Genomic DNA, 24,060 nt, shown 5'->3' with positions numbered 1-24,060 from the left:
ATGTGTTTCTGGAGGAAGAGCTGAGACGTGAAGGCATACGCACACTCAGAACAGGAGAAGACCTGAGGAGTCTGGGAAGACTGGGACCTCGCGTCAAAGCTGCCGCTATAGATGTCCTCTGTTGAGGATAGTGTATACTGGGACATCGGTCCTTCTAGGAGCGACAGCGGTTCATCAAAGGTGCCACTGTACATGGCCTGTGAAGAGAACAATGTAGACTGGAACCTGTCTCCTTCTTCCAGAAGCGGTGGCTGTTCATTGTCAATGCTGCCGCTATAGATGGCCTCCTGTGATGAGGACAGTATTGTAGACTGGGGGGGCCTCACTACTCCTTCCAGGACCGGCGGTTTATCGCCAAAGCTTTCGGTACTATTCATGACCTGTGATGGGGACAGTGTAGGCTGGGACGTCACTCCTAGGAGTGGAAGCAGTCCATGGATAAAACTACCGCCATACATGGCCTGTGAAGAGAATTCCCTCCCTCCTTCCTCAAAGCTGCTGCTATACATGGCCAGTGATGAGGTCAGTGTAGGAGTTCTGTTTAGGCCGGAAGATTTGTCCTTATACAAACCAGTTGACTGGGAACTGCCAGTTGAAGGGGGCAAGGAACTTAACCGCCAATGATGTCTGCCTGACCTGTACAATCCAGGAACTTGTGTTGTGTGTGAGTGCCAGTAGAATAGTGGTTACAAGGTTTATCTTTCAAACCAGCCAGGCCACAACCGTTCAGTGAAGGTTCATAAAAGCTCAACAGTTACTCTGGTGTGCAGTGAAAGGTGACGGAAGATGGAGGTCTGTGGTCGATACTGCTGTGCATTCCAGTTTTAAGCTGGCTTGCCTTGACACTCAGCCATTGTCAGCCATGACCAATTATGGAGTTTCGGGTCAGTCTTGCCCAAATATGGAGGCCCATGTTCTCATACTGCCCTATAAGTTCTTTGAGTGATAGCAACCTGATATCAACAAACATGGATCACAGCCATCCTGATTCCTTATGAAAATCTGCACATATCCATCCATTAATAAAATTGCCTTGTGGGTGGATAATGGGTGGGTATCACAAAAGTAACACCCATATTTGGAGACCACCTACTAAACTATATTCGGCCTGAAAATCAAGTATTACAATTACTTTACTGGCGTAAAGACATTACTTTGGCCCTTTATAGGGCATAGCAGTGGCGGCCATTTTGTGGTGTCACAGATAAAAAAATCATTTTTCCCATAGAGATTTCCGAAAATATTTATATACATTATTTTAAGCCTGGAACCAAGCCATCCAGGCTCCTCCTGGTGAATCATGACCATAACACATCTGATTCTGATTCTGTGGCCACAAAAAATGTATTTATTAGATATAGTATATCATATAATTAAATATTTAATAATTTATATCAATACTTTTGTAAATCTCTATGGGAAAATTAAATGGGTTTTCTATCTGTGGCACCAAAAATGGCCACTGCCACAGCTATGCCCTATATCCATCCTCAGTTCTAGGCCAAATATGGGCAATCTCATCAATATCCACGATGTACATGCAACTGCAGTGATGTCAAATTAGCTTGAGTAAAATAAGCACTGAAGATTGTAGTGTAGATTGGGGTCCCAGAGGTAATAATGGGGGTACATACCTAATGCACATCAAACTGGGGGTCCTCCAAATGAAAAGGGTTGAGCATCACTGGTCCTTTGCTAAAGAAACCGACACAGTAACACAGCACAGTCTTTCCAAAGCTACAGTATGGAACACCGACCCAACTTGAATCTGCTACTACTACTCACTCGGCTGACTGTGCTGAAATTTAACAAGAACGAGGATTCAAAGTGGAAAAGAAAACTTCAGGGAACATCCTAGGGCAGGGGTTTCCAAACGTTTCAGCTGGAGACTTAATTGAGACGCCACATTTCTATACTAGAAAATGTGCTCCTCGGAGCACAGGTCTCCGCCAGTAGGCCTACTGTTCCGGATTAATCCTGTCTTACCTCACTTCAAAAGATATAAATGATCTTTTGAAGTGACACACCTATTTATAGGCCTCTATTTCATCATGCGTCTCGCTAGCCAATCAAAGCACACCCTTTCAACATATTGTCACGTGTCATGTGAAGCTTGACCAATGTTAGCTTGGTGGACCAGGAGAACCAGGAGACCTGGTACTAACAGACCCCTAGTGGTTGAATTACTATCTGTCTGTGTATCTGTCTTCCCATTTATGCCATATATGGAGAAAAGATTTATGCCATATATGGAGAAAAGAGGGACGAAAGAGGGACAGACAAAGCCTCATGTAGGCTGACCCTCTGGGTCTGGCAAAAATAGGCTACATCACTTAAAGGAAGAATTCACCCATTTTCAACCTATCTTCTTAATAAATAATTTCTCACTAATCCTTATTAATATGGTACAATTTTTGTCTACTCGATCTGTGTCTCAGCGGAGGGCTGTGGACAATTTAGAAACCGCCTACCAGTGACATCATCGATGGGGAATCCAAGCTAATAGAAACTGCAGGCTTTCTATTTCTGTTTCTGAAGGTTAGCATGCTATAATGGAAGCCATGCATTGTTCTCACGTTAATACAAATCTAAATTCATTCGAAATCTTGCTTGAAAAAATAAATCTGCCAAATGATGTCACTGTAGGGTTTCTGAAGTGTCCACAGCTCTCTTATGAGACACAGATCAAGTACATTTTTTTTGTTTTACCATTTTATCATGACTATTAGTGAGGACCAATTATATGAAGATGAAAATGGGTGAAGTCGTCCTTTAAGCCCCATTTCAAAAACTATGAAAATAGCCAATGTAGGCAACAAGCTTACAATGCATTGCATCACCATAAATTGCAAGCTTGTAGATCTGCTATTTTCACTGTTATTAAATGTATAACATTTTGGTTTCTAATTTCATAAATAAATGTTTTTCATAAAGAATGTTTTTTCTCTGGAACTGAAATTGTAAAATGTCATCATCCTCAGTCACAGGTATTTATACATTTTGTATTCCAAAAGACACCAACATATCCAGGTTTATATTACACAGTGAATGGAATACTAAGTAAATAAAATACATTAAATGCCATAATCAATAATACCTAAATAACACCAAGTGTTTTCAGTGCTCCTAAAAAAACCATCACTTTACAGAGAATTCATTTTGTCTTTCTTTTCTTTGTTTTTGTTTTTCGCAGATTGGCATTACAAAAAGTCATGAAAGGCTTTTATAATACACGGAGATGATTCAGTAGCATAGCAGTCTAACTTGACATATGAAAATGAGACAGGAGTGCCATCTGGTACAGAGACAAACTAACTGCGGCCAATCCCGCCGTTTCAATTATGTTGCAGATAGGCATTAATATAATAAATTAATAATCCACTCTATGGCACTGAAATTACAGTTACCCAATCTGGGAAACACTGCTAAATCATACAGTAAGAGTAGAGCTGATGAGACTATAGCCTGTACAGCAGGGGTCTTCAATGTTTTCCAAGGACCCCTTGGCTGAGAGAAAGGTGGAGCAGGGACTACATATTGGATTCATGTTAAATGTGTGTTTTCATACATTTAACGACTTAAACCCTCAATACTTTGTAAACTTGACCTTTGGCTCGGTACTTGGTCTTCTCTTTTTTCCCTGTACACCAAACCTATTAGCCGAAAGTAGCCAATCTACAAGCTCACAGCTTGTAGATCGGCTATATTCAGCTAATGTTCCTCCCAGAATAGGGATGTGAGGGTTCAAGTGGTTAATGTAAAAATATAAAAATAAAGTGCCTATCACACAAAGATTTTTGGCCTAATAGCAGTGTGCACGGGAAAGTCTGTACATTAGCCCTTGATGTATGTCATACATCAATGTAGACCTCTCATCTTACACAGTTACGCTGTAAATAGGAGTACTTGATCTCATACCATATATGGCAATCATTATGTCAACATCTCTGTCCAATTAGAGCACGGCTGTGATGCACCGACCACAGAGTTTGGGGGTATAAATAAACGTGGCGACGCCACACTGAAGTGGACTTGATTTAGTGAAGCCAAGTTCAATTGTAGCTCTAGAAAGAACCTTTATAACGGTTTTCAGTTCAAGCAGAGACGCTCGTTTCCATGATCTTTAAGAAAGGCTTGTTAACCATGTCTAAGTTTGTCCTCTATGCACTGCTTATGGCCAGCTCGCTGCTTGTGACCAGCAGTGGGTCAGCCCTGATCACAGAGGAAGACAATGTCCTGGTGCTGAGAAAAAGTAACTTTGATGCGGCATTGAAAGTTCACCCCAACATTCTAGTAGAATTCTATGCCCCATGGTGTGGCCACTGCAAAGAACTGGCCCCGGAGTATGCCAAGGCGGCCCGCTTGCTGAAGGCAGAGGGTTCAGCTATTCGCCTTGGTAAAGTAGACGCCACAGGAGAGACGGAGCTGGCCCAGGAGTATGAAGTCCGGAAATACCCGACCATCGTGTTCTTCAAGGGAGGAGAAAAGGAGTCACACATGGATGGCAGGCAGGCTTATGACATTGTCAAGTGGCTTAAGAATCGCACAGGCCCAGCTGTTTCCACCCTGGCCGATGTCACGCAGGCAGTACCTATGCCTGCGTCTATGATCGCAAACGAGGTGGCAGTCATTGGCTTCTTCAAAGATTCTGAATCAGAGGACTCTAAAGCCTTCATTAAAGGATCAGAAGCCGTAGATGATATTCCATTTGGGATGACCTCTGATGATGCAGTGTACTCAAAGTTTGAGGTGTCCAAAGACTCCGTGGTCCTCTTCAAGAAGTTCGATGACGGTCGTAACATCTTTGGTGGGGAGCTTACCGAAGCCAATCTCCTAGCCTTTGATAAGGCCAACCAGCTGCCTCTGGTTACTGAGTTCTCAGTCCAGACTGTCACTAAGATCTTCGGTGAAGAATTCAAGTCCCATATCTTTATGTTCATGTCCAAGGCTGCTACTGACTTTAGGCACAACATTGACCAATTCAAGAAGGCAGCAGAAGGCTTCAAGGACAAGATCATGTTTGTCTTCATGGACACTAACATGAATGACAACAAGAACATCATGCAGATCTTTGGTGTGAAGGTGGAGAATTGCCCTGCCATCCGTCTCATTACCCTGGAAGATGAGATGACAAACCAGTACAAACCAGAGAACGAGGCCATCACCACTGACAACATCATCCAATTCTGCACACTCTTCACCGAGGGCAAACTCAAGCCCCACCTCACGAGCAGTTACATCCCCGAAGACTTGGACAAAATCTCTCCTGAAGTGGTCAACATGACCCGACGCGATGAACGGAGCATAGGCCAGTTCAGTAACATGATCAATTTCTGTTGTAGCACGTGCCTCAATGCGGTTTGGTATGTCGACTATGGAAATTTCTGTGGAGACGGGGGCCATGGAAGGCCAGTTTGTCCTCTCGACGAATGCTGCAGAAATCATGATCGCTGCTGGAAGCACTTTGTAGACAACATGAAGTGCTGGTTTGACCCTTGGGCCCGACACTACAAATGGTACTGTGATCACGGTAAGAAGATAGTCTGCGACGATGGGAAGATGTTCTCCGATCAGGAGAATTTCTGCGCTAACAATGAATGTGAGCAGTTTTTATGTGAGTGTGACCGTCACGCAGTTGAGTGTTTTGGAATGAATGAATGGCATCCAGAGCATCACAATATTGCATAGAAATATTGTATGGCCCTGAGAACGGAGACCTCCCTCTGCGGCTGGTACCCTAGAGCATATTGGAAACTGGAAGCTGTGGAAACGTCGGATCCTGGTGACTGTGTTGGAAATGGCCCTGCCTTTGCTGTTCTCAGGCATCCTCATTGTTTTGGGTCGGATTGCACTATTTTTCCATCAACTTCAGGTTTGCGATCAACGGTTATGACATCTGTCACGATATGGCTCTGATCCGCCGCAGCCTAGGTCTCTGTCCTCAATACAACATCCTGTTTCACACATGCGCAGCCTATGTCACACATGCGCAGTAGGGTGGGGTCCTAGCGGCCAAAAACAAGTGTCTAAAAATGTCTGCCTAAATAAAAATAATTTAGTTTTATATTAACTGTACCATATGTAAGTACATTGAAGTTGGGGTCAGAAGCCTAGGTATTATACCCCCAGAGGCAAGTGGAGTGATCGTGTTCTGGCCAACCCCGGACATACACCACAGCGTGGGCATTTCAATTAAAGTAGTCTTTGACTGCCATGGCGTGTTAGCGCGTCGAATTCTGCCAGGGCTCACCCTGTCAACGAAGAGGAAACGCGTCCTTTTTTTTTCTCCTTTTTTTTTTTATTCCTCCAAATGGCGCTCTTACCTAGCCTATGGATGGTCCCTTCACAGCGAGTGAATGAGAGAAGCAGAAATTACTTAAGTTTATAAAATAAAAGCTTGTTTGCTTACTGTTTATTTCCTGCGGGGAAACAGCCATTTCTCTTGCTTTATGGCAAAAGCCAGCCTGATTGAAATTGCCACAAGCTGTGCAATGGATCGCCGCAAGCGGATATTGTTTTCCCCCAATACTACGTGCGTGTAACCAGTCGATCACCGTGAGGACGGAGGTCACAGAGAATATTCCATGATTTTTCATTTACATGCACGTCCCTAACGCCACGCTGGACAGCAACATGGGGCGGAACTCTCGTACATATTGTCTAAGGAGAGCACCGACAGGTTTGAGTTGCTGTTTGCTGAGCTGGAGGTGAACAGGGAGAAGTTGGGCATCGCCTCGCCAGCTATGGAGCTTCTGTAACCACCATGGAGGAAATATTCCTCAGAATGGGAAAACTGGTGGATTCCAGTTTGGACATCCAGGCCATTCAGATGCCCGCCCTGCAGTACCAACACAGAGGCGCTCTCAGCAGAAGACCACAGATGACACCGGCAGCACCGATGGAATGACGGACAACACAGACCTCACAGACAGCCGGATGCTCAGCTCAGAGGCTATGGCCCTTGTGATGGTGGACAACGCACTGTTCAAACTTGTGGCAGGGCCCGATGCTAGAGGTTCAGGGCCCGATGCTAGAGGTTAAGGCTGCTTCGCGGCCCTCACATCTACGTTGCACCAGTGATCCAACTGATATGGCCGTATATGGAGATTTCTATCCGTCAGTCCTTGTCCCGTTTATGGCCATATATGGGTGACTGATTTGACGATGTGGTTAGTCTGCCTGCCCATCCTCCCGTAAGGCAATTTCTTATCCCGTTTATGGCCATATATGGCTGACTGATTTGACGATGTGGTTTTTCCGCATGCCCATCCTCCCTTAAGGCAATTTCACGCTGGCATTGTGCTCCAAATTAGGTGGTTTTCCGCTAAGCATCGGAAACCTTGGTAACAGTGTGCGCCCATGTCACTCATGCTGTGCGCCTATGTCACACATGCACAGTGGGGTGGGGTCCTAGCGGCCAAAGAAAGTGGCAAAAATGTGCCTGAATAAAAATAATTTAGTTTTATATTAACTGTACAATATGTAAGTACATTGAAGGTGGGGAAAGAAGCCTAGTTATTAGCCAGAGCACTGATCAATAGTATGTGGCAAGTTTGGAGGCAAGTGGAATGATCGTGTGCTGGCCAACCCCGGACATACACCACAGCGTGGGCATTTCAATTAAAGTAGTCTTTGACTGCCATGGACGTGTTAGCGCGTCGAATTCTGCCAAGGCTCACCCTGTCAACGAAGAGGAAACGCGTCCTTTTTTTTCTCCTTTTTTTTTTTATTCCTCCAAATGGCGCTCTTACCTAGCCTATGGATGGTCCCTTCACAGCGAGTGAATGAGAGAAGCAGAAATGACTTAATTTTATAAAATAAAAGCTTGTTTGCTTACTGTTTATTTCCTGCAGGGAAACAGCCATATCTCCATTTCTCTTGCTTTATGGCAAAAGCCAGCCTGATTGAAATTGCCACAAGCTGTGCAATGGATCGCCACAAGCGGATATTTTCAAAAACTATGAAAATAGCCAATGTAGGCAACAAGCTTACAATGCATTGCATCACTATAAATTGCGAGCTTGTAGATCTGCTATTTTCACTGTTTTTAAATGTATAACATTTTGGTTTCTAATTTCATAAATAAATGTTTTTCATAAAGAATGTTTTTTCTCTGGAACTGAAATTGTAAAATGTCATCATCCTCAGTCACAGGTATTTATACATTTTGTATTCCAAAAGACACCAAAATATCCAGGTTTATATTACACAGTGAATGGAATACTAAGTAAATAAAATACATTAAATGCCATAATCAATAATACCTAAATAACACCAAGTGTTTTCAGTGCTCCTAAAAAAAACATCACTTTACAGAGAATTCATTTTGTCTTTCTTTTCTTTGTTTTTGTTTTTCGCAGATTGGCATTACAAAAAGTCATGAAAGGCTTTTATAATACACGGAGATGATTCAGTAGCATAGCAGTCTAACTTGACATATGAAAATGAGACGGGAGTGCCATCTGGTACAGAGACAAACTAACTGCGGCCAATCCCGCCGTTTCAATTATGTTGCAGATAGGCATTAATATAATAAATTAATAATCCACTCTATGGAACTGAAATTACAGTTACCCAATCTGGGAAACACTGCTAAATCATACAGTAAGAATAGAGCTGATGAGACTATAGCCTGTACAGCAGGGGTCTTCAATGTTTTCCAAGGACCCCTTGGCTGAGAGAAAGTTGGAGCAGGGACTACATATTGTATTCATGTTAAATGTGTGTTTTCATACATTTAACGACTTAAACCCTCAATACTTTGTAAACTTGACCTTTGGCTCGGTACTTGGTCTTCTCTTTTTTCCCTGTACACCAAACCTATTAGCCGAAAGTAGCCAATCTACAAGCTCACAGCTTGTAGATCGGCTATATTCAGCTAATGTTCCTCCCAGAATAGGGATGTGAGGGTTCAAGTGGTTAATGTAAAAATATAAAAATAAAGTGCCTATCACACAAAGATTTTTGGCCTAATAGCAGTGTGCACGGGAAAGTCTGTACATTAGCCCTTGATGTATGTCATACATCAATGTAGACCTCTCATCTTACACAGTTACGCTGTAAATAGGAGTACTTGATCTCATACCATATATGGCAATCATTATGTCAACATCTCTGTCCAATTAGAGCACGGCTGTGATGCACCGACCACAGAGTTTGGGGGTATAAATAAACGTGGCGACGCCACACTGAAGTGGACTTGATTTAGTGAAGCCAAGTTCAATTGTAGCACTAGAAAGAACCTTTATAACGGTTTTCAGTTCAAGCAGAGACGCTCGTTTCCATGATCTTTAAGAAAGGCTTGTTAACCATGTCTAAGTTTGTCCTCTATGCACTGCTTATGGCCAGCTCGCTGCTTGTGACCAGCAGTGGGTCAGCCCTGATCACAGAGGAAGACAATGTCCTGGTGCTGAGAAAAAGTAACTTTGATGCGGCATTGAAAGTTCACCCCAACATTCTAGTAGAATTCTATGCCCCATGGTGTGGCCACTGCAAAGAACTGGCCCCGGAGTATGCCAAGGCGGCCCGCTTGCTGAAGGCAGAGGGTTCAGCTATTCGCCTTGGTAAAGTAGACGCCACAGGAGAGACGGAGCTGGCCCAGGAGTATGAAGTCCGGAAATACCCGACCATCGTGTTCTTCAAGGGAGGAGAAAAGGAGTCACACATGGATGGCAGGCAGGCTTATGACATTGTCAAGTGGCTTAAGAATCGCACAGGCCCAGCTGTTTCCACCCTGGCCGATGTCACGCAGGCAGTACCTATGCCTGCGTCTATGATCGCAAACGAGGTGGCTGTCATTGGCTTCTTCAAAGATTCTGAATCAGAGGACTCTAAAGCCTTCATTAAAGGATCAGAAGCCGTAGATGATATTCCATTTGGGATGACCTCTGATGATGCAGTGTACTCAAAGTTTGAGGTGTCCAAAGACTCCGTGGTCCTCTTCAAGAAGTTCGATGACGGTCGTAACATCTTTGGTGGGGAGCTTACCGAAGCCAATCTCCTAGCCTTTGATAAGGCCAACCAGCTGCCTCTGGTTACTGAGTTCTCAGTCCAGACTGTCACTAAGATCTTCGGTGAAGAATTCAAGTCCCATATCTTTATGTTCATGTCCAAGGCTGCTACTGACTTTAGGCACAACATTGACCAATTCAAGAAGGCAGCAGAAGGCTTCAAGGACAAGATCATGTTTGTCTTCATGGACACTAACATGAATGACAACAAGAACATCATGCAGATCTTTGGTGTGAAGGTGGAGAATTGCCCTGCCATCCGTCTCATTACCCTGGAAGATGAGATGACAAACCAGTACAAACCAGAGAACGAGGCCATCACCACTGACAACATCATCCAATTCTGCACACTCTTCACCGAGGGCAAACTCAAGCCCCACCTCACGAGCAGTTACATCCCCGAAGACTTGGACAAAATCTCTCCTGAAGTGGTCAACATGACCCGACGCGATGAACGGAGCATAGGCCAGTTCAGTAACATGATCAATTTCTGTTGTAGCACGTGCCTCAATGCGGTTTGGTATGTCGACTATGGAAATTTCTGTGGAGACGGGGGCCATGGAAGGCCAGTTTGTCCTCTCGACGAATGCTGCAGAAATCATGATCGCTGCTGGAAGCACTTTGTAGACAACATGAAGTGCTGGTTTGACCCTTGGGCCCGACACTACAAATGGTACTGTGATCACGGTAAGAAGATAGTCTGCGACGATGGGAAGATGTTCTCCGATCAGGAGAATTTCTGCGCTAACAATGAATGTGAGCAGTTTTTATGTGAGTGTGACCGTCACGCAGTTGAGTGTTTTGGAATGAATGAATGGCATCCAGAGCATCACAATATTGCATAGAAATATTGTATGGCCCTGAGAACGGAGACCTCCCTCTGCGGCTGGTACCCTAGAGCATATTGGAAACTGGAAGCTGTGGAAACGTCGGATCCTGATGACTGTGTTGGAAATGGCCCTGCCTTTGCTGTTCTCAGGCATCCTCATTGTTTTGGGTCGGATTGCACTATTTTTCCATCAACTTCAGGTTTGCGATCAACGGTTATGACATCTGTCACGATATGGCTCTGATCCGCCGCAGCCTAGGTCTCTGTCCTCAATACAACATCCTGTTTCACACATGCGCAGCCTATGTCACACATGCGCAGTAGGGTGGGGTCCTAGCGGCCAAAAACAAGTGTCTAAAAATGTCTGCCTAAATAAAAATAATTTAGTTTTATATTAACTGTACCATATGTAAGTACATTGAAGTTGGGGTCAGAAGCCTAGGTATTATACCCCCAGAGGCAAGTGGAGTGATCGTGTTCTGGCCAACCCCGGACATACACCACAGCGTGGGCATTTCAATTAAAGTAGTCTTTGACTGCCATGGCGTGTTAGCGCGTCGAATTCTGCCAGGGCTCACCCTGTCAACGAAGAGGAAACGCGTCCTTTTTTTTTCTCCTTTTTTTTTTTATTCCTCCAAATGGCGCTCTTACCTAGCCTATGGATGGTCCCTTCACAGCGAGTGAATGAGAGAAGCAGAAATTACTTAAGTTTATAAAATAAAAGCTTGTTTGCTTACTGTTTATTTCCTGCGGGGAAACAGCCATTTCTCTTGCTTTATGGCAAAAGCCAGCCTGATTGAAATTGCCACAAGCTGTGCAATGGATCGCCGCAAGCGGATATTGTTTTCCCCCAATACTACGTGCGTGTAACCAGTCGATCACCGTGAGGACGGAGGTCACAGAGAATATTCCATGATTTTTCATTTACATGCACGTCCCTAACGCCACGCTGGACAGCAACATGGGGCGGAACTCTCGTACATATTGTCTAAGGAGAGCACCGACAGGTTTGAGTTGCTGTTTGCTGAGCTGGAGGTGAACAGGGAGAAGTTGGGCATCGCCTCGCCAGCTATGGAGCTTCTGTAACCACCATGGAGGAAATATTCCTCAGAATGGGAAAACTGGTGGATTCCAGTTTGGACATCCAGGCCATTCAGATGCCCGCCCTGCAGTACCAACACAGAGGCGCTCTCAGCAGAAGACCACAGATGACACCGGCAGCACCGATGGAATGACGGACAACACAGACCTCACAGACAGCCGGATGCTCAGCTCAGAGGCTATGGCCCTTGTGATGGTGGACAACGCACTGTTCAAACTTGTGGCAGGGCCCGATGCTAGAGGTTCAGGGCCCGATGCTAGAGGTTAAGGCTGCTTCGCGGCCCTCACATCTACGTTGCACCAGTGATCCAACTGATATGGCCGTATATGGAGATTTCTATCCGTCAGTCCTTGTCCCGTTTATGGCCATATATGGGTGACTGATTTGACGATGTGGTTAGTCTGCCTGCCCATCCTCCCGTAAGGCAATTTCTTATCCCGTTTATGGCCATATATGGCTGACTGATTTGACGATGTGGTTTTTCCGCATGCCCATCCTCCCTTAAGGCAATTTCACGCTGGCATTGTGCTCCAAATTAGGTGGTTTTCCGCTAAGCATCGGAAACCTTGGTAACAGTGTGCGCCCATGTCACTCATGCTGTGCGCCTATGTCACACATGCACAGTGGGGTGGGGTCCTAGCGGCCAAAGAAAGTGGCAAAAATGTGCCTGAATAAAAATAATTTAGTTTTATATTAACTGTACAATATGTAAGTACATTGAAGGTGGGGAAAGAAGCCTAGTTATTAGCCAGAGCACTGATCAATAGTATGTGGCAAGTTTGGAGGCAAGTGGAATGATCGTGTGCTGGCCAACCCCGGACATACACCACAGCGTGGGCATTTCAATTAAAGTAGTCTTTGACTGCCATGGACGTGTTAGCGCGTCGAATTCTGCCAAGGCTCACCCTGTCAACGAAGAGGAAACGCGTCCTTTTTTTTCTCCTTTTTTTTTTTATTCCTCCAAATGGCGCTCTTACCTAGCCTATGGATGGTCCCTTCACAGCGAGTGAATGAGAGAAGCAGAAATGACTTAATTTTATAAAATAAAAGCTTGTTTGCTTACTGTTTATTTCCTGCAGGGAAACAGCCATATCTCCATTTCTCTTGCTTTATGGCAAAAGCCAGCCTGATTGAAATTGCCACAAGCTGTGCAATGGATCGCCACAAGCGGATATTTTCAAAAACTATGAAAATAGCCAATGTAGGCAACAAGCTTACAATGCATTGCATCACTATAAATTGCGAGCTTGTAGATCTGCTATTTTCACTGTTTTTAAATGTATAACATTTTGGTTTCTAATTTCATAAATAAATGTTTTTCATAAAGAATGTTTTTTCTCTGGAACTGAAATTGTAAAATGTCATCATCCTCAGTCACAGGTATTTATACATTTTGTATTCCAAAAGACACCAAAATATCCAGGTTTATATTACACAGTGAATGGAATACTAAGTAAATAAAATACATTAAATGCCATAATCAATAATACCTAAATAACACCAAGTGTTTTCAGTGCTCCTAAAAAAAACATCACTTTACAGAGAATTCATTTTGTCTTTCTTTTCTTTGTTTTTGTTTTTCGCAGATTGGCATTACAAAAAGTCATGAAAGGCTTTTATAATACACGGAGATGATTCAGTAGCATAGCAGTCTAACTTGACATATGAAAATGAGACGGGAGTGCCATCTGGTACAGAGACAAACTAACTGCGGCCAATCCCGCCGTTTCAATTATGTTGCAGATAGGCATTAATATAATAAATTAATAATCCACTCTATGGAACTGAAATTACAGTTACCCAATCTGGGAAACACTGCTAAATCATACAGTAAGAATAGAGCTGATGAGACTATAGCCTGTACAGCAGGGGTCTTCAATGTTTTCCAAGGACCCCTTGGCTGAGAGAAAGTTGGAGCAGGGACTACATATTGTATTCATGTTAAATGTGTGTTTTCATACATTTAACGACTTAAACCCTCAATACTTTGTAAACTTGACCTTTGGCTCGGTACTTGGTCTTCTCTTTTTTCCCTGTACACCAAACCTATTAGCCGAAAGTAGCCAATCTACAAGCTCACAGCTTGTAGATCGGCTATATTCAGCTAATGTTCCTCCCAGAATAGGGATGTGAGGGTTCAAGTGGTTAATGTAAAAATATAAAAATAAAGTGCCTATCACACAAAGATTTTTGGCCTAATAGCAGTGTGCACGGGAAAGTCTGTACATTAGCCCTTGATGTATGTCATACATCAATGTAGACCTCTCATCTTACACAGTTACGCTGTAAATAGGAGTACTTGATCTCATACCATATATGGCAATCATTATGTCAACATCTCTGTCCAATTAGAGCACGGCTGTGATGCACCGACCACAGAGTTTGGGGGTATAAATAAACGTGGCGACGCCACACTGAAGTGGACTTGATTTAGTGAAGCCAAGTTCAATTGTAGCACTAGAAAGAACCTTTATAACGGTTTTCAGTTCAAGCAGAGACGCTCGTTTCCATGATCTTTAAGAAAGGCTTGTTAACCATGTCTAAGTTTGTCCTCTATGCACTGCTTATGGCCAGCTCGCTGCTTGTGACCAGCAGTGGGTCAGCCCTGATCACAGAGGAAGACAATGTCCTGGTGCTGAGAAAAAGTAACTTTGATGCGGCATTGAAAGTTCACCCCAACATTCTAGTAGAATTCTATGCCCCATGGTGTGGCCACTGCAAAGAACTGGCCCCGGAGTATGCCAAGGCGGCCCGCTTGCTGAAGGCAGAGGGTTCAGCTATTCGCCTTGGTAAAGTAGACGCCACAGGAGAGACGGAGCTGGCCCAGGAGTATGAAGTCCGGAAATACCCGACCATCGTGTTCTTCAAGGGAGGAGAAAAGGAGTCACACATGGATGGCAGGCAGGCTTATGACATTGTCAAGTGGCTTAAGAATCGCACAGGCCCAGCTGTTTCCACCCTGGCCGATGTCACGCAGGCAGTACCTATGCCTGCGTCTATGATCGCAAACGAGGTGGCAGTCATTGGCTTCTTCAAAGATTCTGAATCAGAGGACTCTAAAGCCTTCATTAAAGGATCAGAAGCCGTAGATGATATTCCATTTGGGATGACCTCTGATGATGCAGTGTACTCAAAGTTTGAGGTGTCCAAAGACTCCGTGGTCCTCTTCAAGAAGTTCGATGACGGTCGTAACATCTTTGGTGGGGAGCTTACCGAAGCCAATCTCCTAGCCTTTGATAAGGCCAACCAGCTGCCTCTGGTTACTGAGTTCTCAGTCCAGACTGTCACTAAGATCTTCGGTGAAGAATTCAAGTCCCATATCTTTATGTTCATGTCCAAGGCTGCTACTGACTTTAGGCACAACATTGACCAATTCAAGAAGGCAGCAGAAGGCTTCAAGGACAAGATCATGTTTGTCTTCATGGACACTAACATGAATGACAACAAGAACATCATGCAGATCTTTGGTGTGAAGGTGGAGAATTGCCCTGCCATCCGTCTCATTACCCTGGAAGATGAGATGACAAACCAGTACAAACCAGAGAACGAGGCCATCACCACTGACAACATCATCCAATTCTGCACACTCTTCACCGAGGGCAAACTCAAGCCCCACCTCACGAGCAGTTACATCCCCGAAGACTTGGACAAAATCTCTCCTGAAGTGGTCAACATGACCCGACGCGATGAACGGAGCATAGGCCAGTTCAGTAACATGATCAATTTCTGTTGTAGCACGTGCCTCAATGCGGTTTGGTATGTCGACTATGGAAATTTCTGTGGAGACGGGGGCCATGGAAGGCCAGTTTGTCCTCTCGACGAATGCTGCAGAAATCATGATCGCTGCTGGAAGCACTTTGTAGACAACATGAAGTGCTGGTTTGACCCTTGGGCCCGACACTACAAATGGTACTGTGATCACGGTAAGAAGATAGTCTGCGACGATGGGAAGATGTTCTCCGATCAGGAGAATTTCTGCGCTAACAATGAATGTGAGCAGTTTTTATGTGAGTGTGACCGTCACGCAGTTGAGTGTTTTGGAATGAATGAATGGCATCCAGAGCATCACAATATTGCATAGAAATATTGTATGGCCCTGAGAACGGAGACCTCCCTCTGCGGCTGGTACCCTAGAGCATATTGGAAACTGGAAGCTGTGGAAACGTCGGATCCTGGTGACTGTGTTGGAAATGGCCCTGCCTTTGCTGTTCTCAGGCATCCTCATTGTTTTGGGTCGGATTGCACTATTTTTCCATCAACTTCAGGTTTGCGATCAACGGTTATGACATCTGTCACGATATGGCTCTGATCCGCCGCAGCCTAGGTCTCTGTCCTCAATACAACATCCTGTTTCACACATGCGCAGCCTATGTCACACATGCGCAGTAGGGTGGGGTCCTAGCGGCCAAAAACAAGTGTCTAAAAATGTCTGCCTAAATAAAAATAATTTAGTTTTATATTAACTGTACCATATGTAAGTACATTGAAGTTGGGGTCAGAAGCCTAGGTATTATACCCCCAGAGGCAAGTGGAGTGATCGTGTTCTGGCCAACCCCGGACATACACCACAGCGTGGGCATTTCAATTAAAGTAGTCTTTGACTGCCATGGCGTGTTAGCGCGTCGAATTCTGCCAGGGCTCACCCTGTCAACGAAGAGGAAACGCGTCCTTTTTTTTTCTCCTTTTTTTTTTTATTCCTCCAAATGGCGCTCTTACCTAGCCTATGGATGGTCCCTTCACAGCGAGTGAATGAGAGAAGCAGAAATTACTTAAGTTTATAAAATAAAAGCTTGTTTGCTTACTGTTTATTTCCTGCGGGGAAACAGCCATTTCTCTTGCTTTATGGCAAAAGCCAGCCTGATTGAAATTGCCACAAGCTGTGCAATGGATCGCCGCAAGCGGATATTGTTTTCCCCCAATACTACGTGCGTGTAACCAGTCGATCACCGTGAGGACGGAGGTCACAGAGAATATTCCATGATTTTTCATTTACATGCACGTCCCTAACGCCACGCTGGACAGCAACATGGGGCGGAACTCTCGTACATATTGTCTAAGGAGAGCACCGACAGGTTTGAGTTGCTGTTTGCTGAGCTGGAGGTGAACAGGGAGAAGTTGGGCATCGCCTCGCCAGCTATGGAGCTTCTGTAACCACCATGGAGGAAATATTCCTCAGAATGGGAAAACTGGTGGATTCCAGTTTGGACATCCAGGCCATTCAGATGCCCGCCCTGCAGTACCAACACAGAGGCGCTCTCAGCAGAAGACCACAGATGACACCGGCAGCACCGATGGAATGACGGACAACACAGACCTCACAGACAGCCGGATGCTCAGCTCAGAGGCTATGGCCCTTGTGATGGTGGACAACGCACTGTTCAAACTTGTGGCAGGGCCCGATGCTAGAGGTTCAGGGCCCGATGCTAGAGGTTAAGGCTGCTTCGCGGCCCTCACATCTACGTTGCACCAGTGATCCAACTGATATGGCCGTATATGGAGATTTCTATCCGTCAGTCCTTGTCCCGTTTATGGCCATATATGGGTGACTGATTTGACGATGTGGTTAGTCTGCCTGCCCATCCTCCCGTAAGGCAATTTCTTATCCCGTTTATGGCCATATATGGCTGACTGATTTGACGATGTGGTTTTTCCGCATGCCCATCCTCCCTTAAGGCAATTTCATGCTGGCATTGTGCTCCAAATTAGGTGGTTTTCCGCTAAGCATCGGAAACCTTGGTAACAGTGTGCGCCCATGTCACTCATGCTGTGCGCCTATGTCACACATGCACAGTGGGGTGGGGTCCTAGCGGCCAAAGAAAGTGGCAAAAATGTGCCTGAATAAAAATAATTTAGTTTTATATTAACTGTACAATATGTAAGTACATTGAAGGTGGGGAAAGAAGCCTAGTTATTAGCCAGAGCACTGATCAATAGTATGTGGCAAGTTTGGAGGCAAGTGGAATGATCGTGTGCTGGCCAACCCCGGACATACACCACAGCGTGGGCATTTCAATTAAAGTAGTCTTTGACTGCCATGGACGTGTTAGCGCGTCGAATTCTGCCAAGGCTCACCCTGTCAACGAAGAGGAAACGCGTCCTTTTTTTTCTCCTTTTTTTTTTTATTCCTCCAAATGGCGCTCTTACCTAGCCTATGGATGGTCCCTTCACAGCGAGTGAATGAGAGAAGCAGAAATGACTTAATTTTATAAAATAAAAGCTTGTTTGCTTACTGTTTATTTCCTGCAGGGAAACAGCCATATCTCCATTTCTCTTGCTTTATGGCAAAAGCCAGCCTGATTGAAATTGCCACAAGCTGTGCAATGGATCGCCACAAGCGGATATTTTCAAAAACTATGAAAATAGCCAATGTAGGCAACAAGCTTACAATGCATTGCATCACTATAAATTGCGAGCTTGTAGATCTGCTATTTTCACTGTTTTTAAATGTATAACATTTTGGTTTCTAATTTCATAAATAAATGTTTTTCATAAAGAATGTTTTTTCTCTGGAACTGAAATTGTAAAATGTCATCATCCTCAGTCACAGGTATTTATACATTTTGTATTCCAAAAGACACCAAAATATCCAGGTTTATATTACACAGTGAATGGAATACTAAGTAAATAAAATACATTAAATGCCATAATCAATAATACCTAAATAACACCAAGTGTTTTCAGTGCTCCTAAAAAAAACATCACTTTACAGAGAATTCATTTTGTCTTTCTTTTCTTTGTTTTTGTTTTTCGCAGATTGGCATTACAAAAAGTCATGAAAGGCTTTTATAATACACGGAGATGATTCAGTAGCATAGCAGTCTAACTTGACATATGAAAATGAGACGGGAGTGCCATCTGGTACAGAGACAAACTAACTGCGGCCAATCCCGCCGTTTCAATTATGTTGCAGATAGGCATTAATATAATAAATTAATAATCCACTCTATGGAACTGAAATTACAGTTACCCAATCTGGGAAACACTGCTAAATCATACAGTAAGAATAGAGCTGATGAGACTATAGCCTGTACAGCAGGGGTCTTCAATGTTTTCCAAGGACCCCTTGGCTGAGAGAAAGTTGGAGCAGGGACTACATATTGTATTCATGTTAAATGTGTGTTTTCATACATTTAACGACTTAAACCCTCAATACTTTGTAAACTTGACCTTTGGCTCGGTACTTGGTCTTCTCTTTTTTCCCTGTACACCAAACCTATTAGCCGAAAGTAGCCAATCTACAAGCTCACAGCTTGTAGATCGGCTATATTCAGCTAATGTTCCTCCCAGAATAGGGATGTGAGGGTTCAAGTGGTTAATGTAAAAATATAAAAATAAAGTGCCTATCACACAAAGATTTTTGGCCTAATAGCAGTGTGCACGGGAAAGTCTGTACATTAGCCCTTGATGTATGTCATACATCAATGTAGACCTCTCATCTTACACAGTTACGCTGTAAATAGGAGTACTTGATCTCATACCATATATGGCAATCATTATGTCAACATCTCTGTCCAATTAGAGCACGGCTGTGATGCACCGACCACAGAGTTTGGGGGTATAAATAAACGTGGCGACGCCACACTGAAGTGGACTTGATTTAGTGAAGCCAAGTTCAATTGTAGCACTAGAAAGAACCTTTATAACGGTTTTCAGTTCAAGCAGAGACGCTCGTTTCCATGATCTTTAAGAAAGGCTTGTTAACCATGTCTAAGTTTGTCCTCTATGCACTGCTTATGGCCAGCTCGCTGCTTGTGACCAGCAGTGGGTCAGCCCTGATCACAGAGGAAGACAATGTCCTGGTGCTGAGAAAAAGTAACTTTGATGCGGCATTGAAAGTTCACCCCAACATTCTAGTAGAATTCTATGCCCCATGGTGTGGCCACTGCAAAGAACTGGCCCCGGAGTATGCCAAGGCGGCCCGCTTGCTGAAGGCAGAGGGTTCAGCTATTCGCCTTGGTAAAGTAGACGCCACAGGAGAGACGGAGCTGGCCCAGGAGTATGAAGTCCGGAAATACCCGACCATCGTGTTCTTCAAGGGAGGAGAAAAGGAGTCACACATGGATGGCAGGCAGGCTTATGACATTGTCAAGTGGCTTAAGAATCGCACAGGCCCAGCTGTTTCCACCCTGGCCGATGTCACGCAGGCAGTACCTATGCCTGCGTCTATGATCGCAAACGAGGTGGCTGTCATTGGCTTCTTCAAAGATTCTGAATCAGAGGACTCTAAAGCCTTCATTAAAGGATCAGAAGCCGTAGATGATATTCCATTTGGGATGACCTCTGATGATGCAGTGTACTCAAAGTTTGAGGTGTCCAAAGACTCCGTGGTCCTCTTCAAGAAGTTCGATGACGGTCGTAACATCTTTGGTGGGGAGCTTACCGAAGCCAATCTCCTAGCCTTTGATAAGGCCAACCAGCTGCCTCTGGTTACTGAGTTCTCAGTCCAGACTGTCACTAAGATCTTCGGTGAAGAATTCAAGTCCCATATCTTTATGTTCATGTCCAAGGCTGCTACTGACTTTAGGCACAACATTGACCAATTCAAGAAGGCAGCAGAAGGCTTCAAGGACAAGATCATGTTTGTCTTCATGGACACTAACATGAATGACAACAAGAACATCATGCAGATCTTTGGTGTGAAGGTGGAGAATTGCCCTGCCATCCGTCTCATTACCCTGGAAGATGAGATGACAAACCAGTACAAACCAGAGAACGAGGCCATCACCACTGACAACATCATCCAATTCTGCACACTCTTCACCGAGGGCAAACTCAAGCCCCACCTCACGAGCAGTTACATCCCCGAAGACTTGGACAAAATCTCTCCTGAAGTGGTCAACATGACCCGACGCGATGAACGGAGCATAGGCCAGTTCAGTAACATGATCAATTTCTGTTGTAGCACGTGCCTCAATGCGGTTTGGTATGTCGACTATGGAAATTTCTGTGGAGACGGGGGCCATGGAAGGCCAGTTTGTCCTCTCGACGAATGCTGCAGAAATCATGATCGCTGCTGGAAGCACTTTGTAGACAACATGAAGTGCTGGTTTGACCCTTGGGCCCGACACTACAAATGGTACTGTGATCACGGTAAGAAGATAGTCTGCGACGATGGGAAGATGTTCTCCGATCAGGAGAATTTCTGCGCTAACAATGAATGTGAGCAGTTTTTATGTGAGTGTGACCGTCACGCAGTTGAGTGTTTTGGAATGAATGAATGGCATCCAGAGCATCACAATATTGCATAGAAATATTGTATGGCCCTGAGAACGGAGACCTCCCTCTGCGGCTGGTACCCTAGAGCATATTGGAAACTGGAAGCTGTGGAAACGTCGGATCCTGGTGACTGTGTTGGAAATGGCCCTGCCTTTGCTGTTCTCAGGCATCCTCATTGTTTTGGGTCGGATTGCACTATTTTTCCATCAACTTCAGGTTTGCGATCAACGGTTATGACATCTGTCACGATATGGCTCTGATCCGCCGCAGCCTAGGTCTCTGTCCTCAATACAACATCCTGTTTCACACATGCGCAGCCTATGTCACACATGCGCAGTAGGGTGGGGTCCTAGCGGCCAAAAACAAGTGTCTAAAAATGTCTGCCTAAATAAAAATAATTTAGTTTTATATTAACTGTACCATATGTAAGTACATTGAAGTTGGGGTCAGAAGCCTAGGTATTATACCCCCAGAGGCAAGTGGAGTGATCGTGTTCTGGCCAACCCCGGACATACACCACAGCGTGGGCATTTCAATTAAAGTAGTCTTTGACTGCCATGGCGTGTTAGCGCGTCGAATTCTGCCAGGGCTCACCCTGTCAACGAAGAGGAAACGCGTCCTTTTTTTTTCTCCTTTTTTTTTTTATTCCTCCAAATGGCGCTCTTACCTAGCCTATGGATGGTCCCTTCACAGCGAGTGAATGAGAGAAGCAGAAATTACTTAAGTTTATAAAATAAAAGCTTGTTTGCTTACTGTTTATTTCCTGCGGGGAAACAGCCATTTCTCTTGCTTTATGGCAAAAGCCAGCCTGATTGAAATTGCCACAAGCTGTGCAATGGATCGCCGCAAGCGGATATTGTTTTCCCCCAATACTACGTGCGTGTAACCAGTCGATCACCGTGAGGACGGAGGTCACAGAGAATATTCCATGATTTTTCATTTACATGCACGTCCCTAACGCCACGCTGGACAGCAACATGGGGCGGAACTCTCGTACATATTGTCTAAGGAGAGCACCGACAGGTTTGAGTTGCTGTTTGCTGAGCTGGAGGTGAACAGGGAGAAGTTGGGCATCGCCTCGCCAGCTATGGAGCTTCTGTAACCACCATGGAGGAAATATTCCTCAGAATGGGAAAACTGGTGGATTCCAGTTTGGACATCCAGGCCATTCAGATGCCCGCCCTGCAGTACCAACACAGAGGCGCTCTCAGCAGAAGACCACAGATGACACCGGCAGCACCGATGGAATGACGGACAACACAGACCTCACAGACAGCCGGATGCTCAGCTCAGAGGCTATGGCCCTTGTGATGGTGGACAACGCACTGTTCAAACTTGTGGCAGGGCCCGATGCTAGAGGTTCAGGGCCCGATGCTAGAGGTTAAGGCTGCTTCGCGGCCCTCACATCTACGTTGCACCAGTGATCCAACTGATATGGCCGTATATGGAGATTTCTATCCGTCAGTCCTTGTCCCGTTTATGGCCATATATGGGTGACTGATTTGACGATGTGGTTAGTCTGCCTGCCCATCCTCCCGTAAGGCAATTTCTTATCCCGTTTATGGCCATATATGGCTGACTGATTTGACGATGTGGTTTTTCCGCATGCCCATCCTCCCTTAAGGCAATTTCACGCTGGCATTGTGCTCCAAATTAGGTGGTTTTCCGCTAAGCATCGGAAACCTTGGTAACAGTGTGCGCCCATGTCACTCATGCTGTGCGCCTATGTCACACATGCACAGTGGGGTGGGGTCCTAGCGGCCAAAGAAAGTGGCAAAAATGTGCCTGAATAAAAAATTTTATATTTTTATTAACTAACTATATTTTTATTATATTTTTAGTTTTATATTAACTGTACAATATGTAAGTACATTGAAGGTGGGGAAAGAAGCCTAGTTATTAGCCAGAGCACTGATCAATAGTATGTGGCAAGTTTGGAGGCAAGTGGAATGATCGTGTGCTGGCCAACCCCGGACATACACCACAGCGTGGGCATTTCAATTAAAGTAGTCTTTGACTGCCATGGACGTGTTAGCGCGTCGAATTCTGCCAAGGCTCACCCTGTCAACGAAGAGGAAACGCGTCTTTTTTTTTCTCCTTTTTTTTTTTATTCCTCCAAATGGCGCTCTTACCTAGCCTATGGATGGTCCCTTCACAGCGAGTGAATGAGAGAAGCAGAAATGACTTAATTTTATAAAATAAAAGCTTGTTTGCTTACTGTTTATTTCCTGCAGGGAAACAGCCATATCTCCATTTCTCTTGCTTTATGGCAAAAGCCAGCCTGATTGAAATTGCCACAAGCTGTGCAATGGATCGCCACAAGCGGATATTTTCAAAAACTATGAAAATAGCCAATGTAGGCAACAAGCTTACAATGCATTGCATCACTATAAATTGCGAGCTTGTAGATCTGCTATTTTCACTGTTTTTAAATGTATAACATTTTGGTTTCTAATTTCATAAATAAATGTTTTTCATAAAGAATGTTTTTTCTCTGGAACTGAAATTGTAAAATGTCATCATCCTCAGTCACAGGTATTTATACATTTTGTATTCCAAAAGACACCAAAATATCCAGGTTTATATTACACAGTGAATGGAATACTAAGTAAATAAAATACATTAAATGCCATAATCAATAATACCTAAATAACACCAAGTGTTTTCAGTGCTCCTAAAACAAGAAAGAATGACATAGATGTCATGATGGACAGCGCAGGACCCCCCCCCCCCCCCCCCAAAAAAAAGAAAATAGTTTTGGGGGTACAAAAGCATGGGATGAAAAAAAAAAAAAAAAAAAAAAAAGGAGGTCCGCGGTCGTCCCCCCCCCTTAGGGGTCCCTGGAGACCCTTGGGGGTCCCTGGGGGTGACCTACAGACACGGCGAAGGAAAACTGTAAAGCC

At 44.5% G+C, this 24,060-nt stretch overlaps 4 protein-coding genes across 4 annotated transcripts; all 4 read left to right on the top strand.

Moving 5' to 3' along the window:
• Positions 1-4,143: 4,143 nt before the first annotated feature.
• Positions 4,144-7,041, top strand: LOC311036001 (protein disulfide-isomerase-like; the record flags this gene model as incomplete). Its single annotated transcript, XM_084044527.1, has 2 exons — positions 4,144-5,599; positions 6,845-7,041. The coding sequence occupies 2 exons, from the start codon at positions 4,144-4,146 to the stop codon at positions 7,039-7,041; spliced, it is 1,653 nt and encodes a 550-aa protein (XP_083900653.1).
• A 2,269-nt stretch (positions 7,042-9,310) lies between these two features.
• LOC311036000 (protein disulfide-isomerase-like) lies at positions 9,311-12,208 on the top strand (the record flags this gene model as incomplete). Its single annotated transcript, XM_084044526.1, has 2 exons — positions 9,311-10,766; positions 12,012-12,208. 2 exons carry the CDS (start codon positions 9,311-9,313, stop codon positions 12,206-12,208), a joined length of 1,653 nt encoding a protein of 550 aa, XP_083900652.1.
• Positions 12,209-14,477: 2,269 nt separating this feature from the next.
• On the top strand, positions 14,478-17,375 carry LOC311035999 (protein disulfide-isomerase-like; the record flags this gene model as incomplete). The annotated part of the gene is made up of 2 exons (XM_084044525.1): positions 14,478-15,933; positions 17,179-17,375. The coding sequence occupies 2 exons, from the start codon at positions 14,478-14,480 to the stop codon at positions 17,373-17,375; spliced, it is 1,653 nt and encodes a 550-aa protein (XP_083900651.1).
• Positions 17,376-19,644: 2,269 nt separating this feature from the next.
• Positions 19,645-22,542, top strand: LOC311035998 (protein disulfide-isomerase-like; the record flags this gene model as incomplete). Its single annotated transcript, XM_084044524.1, has 2 exons — positions 19,645-21,100; positions 22,346-22,542. 2 exons carry the CDS (start codon positions 19,645-19,647, stop codon positions 22,540-22,542), a joined length of 1,653 nt encoding a protein of 550 aa, XP_083900650.1.
• Between the last annotated feature and the right edge of the window lie 1,518 nt (positions 22,543-24,060).

Source organism: Gymnoscopelus microlampas (assembly GCF_963454915.1).
Source record: "Gymnoscopelus microlampas genome assembly, chromosome: 20".
Classification (NCBI taxonomy): Eukaryota; Metazoa; Chordata; class Actinopteri; order Myctophiformes; family Myctophidae; genus Gymnoscopelus; species Gymnoscopelus microlampas.
The sequence above is the reverse complement of the archived record's forward strand: the minus strand, read 5'-3'. Positions and strand labels throughout refer to the sequence as shown.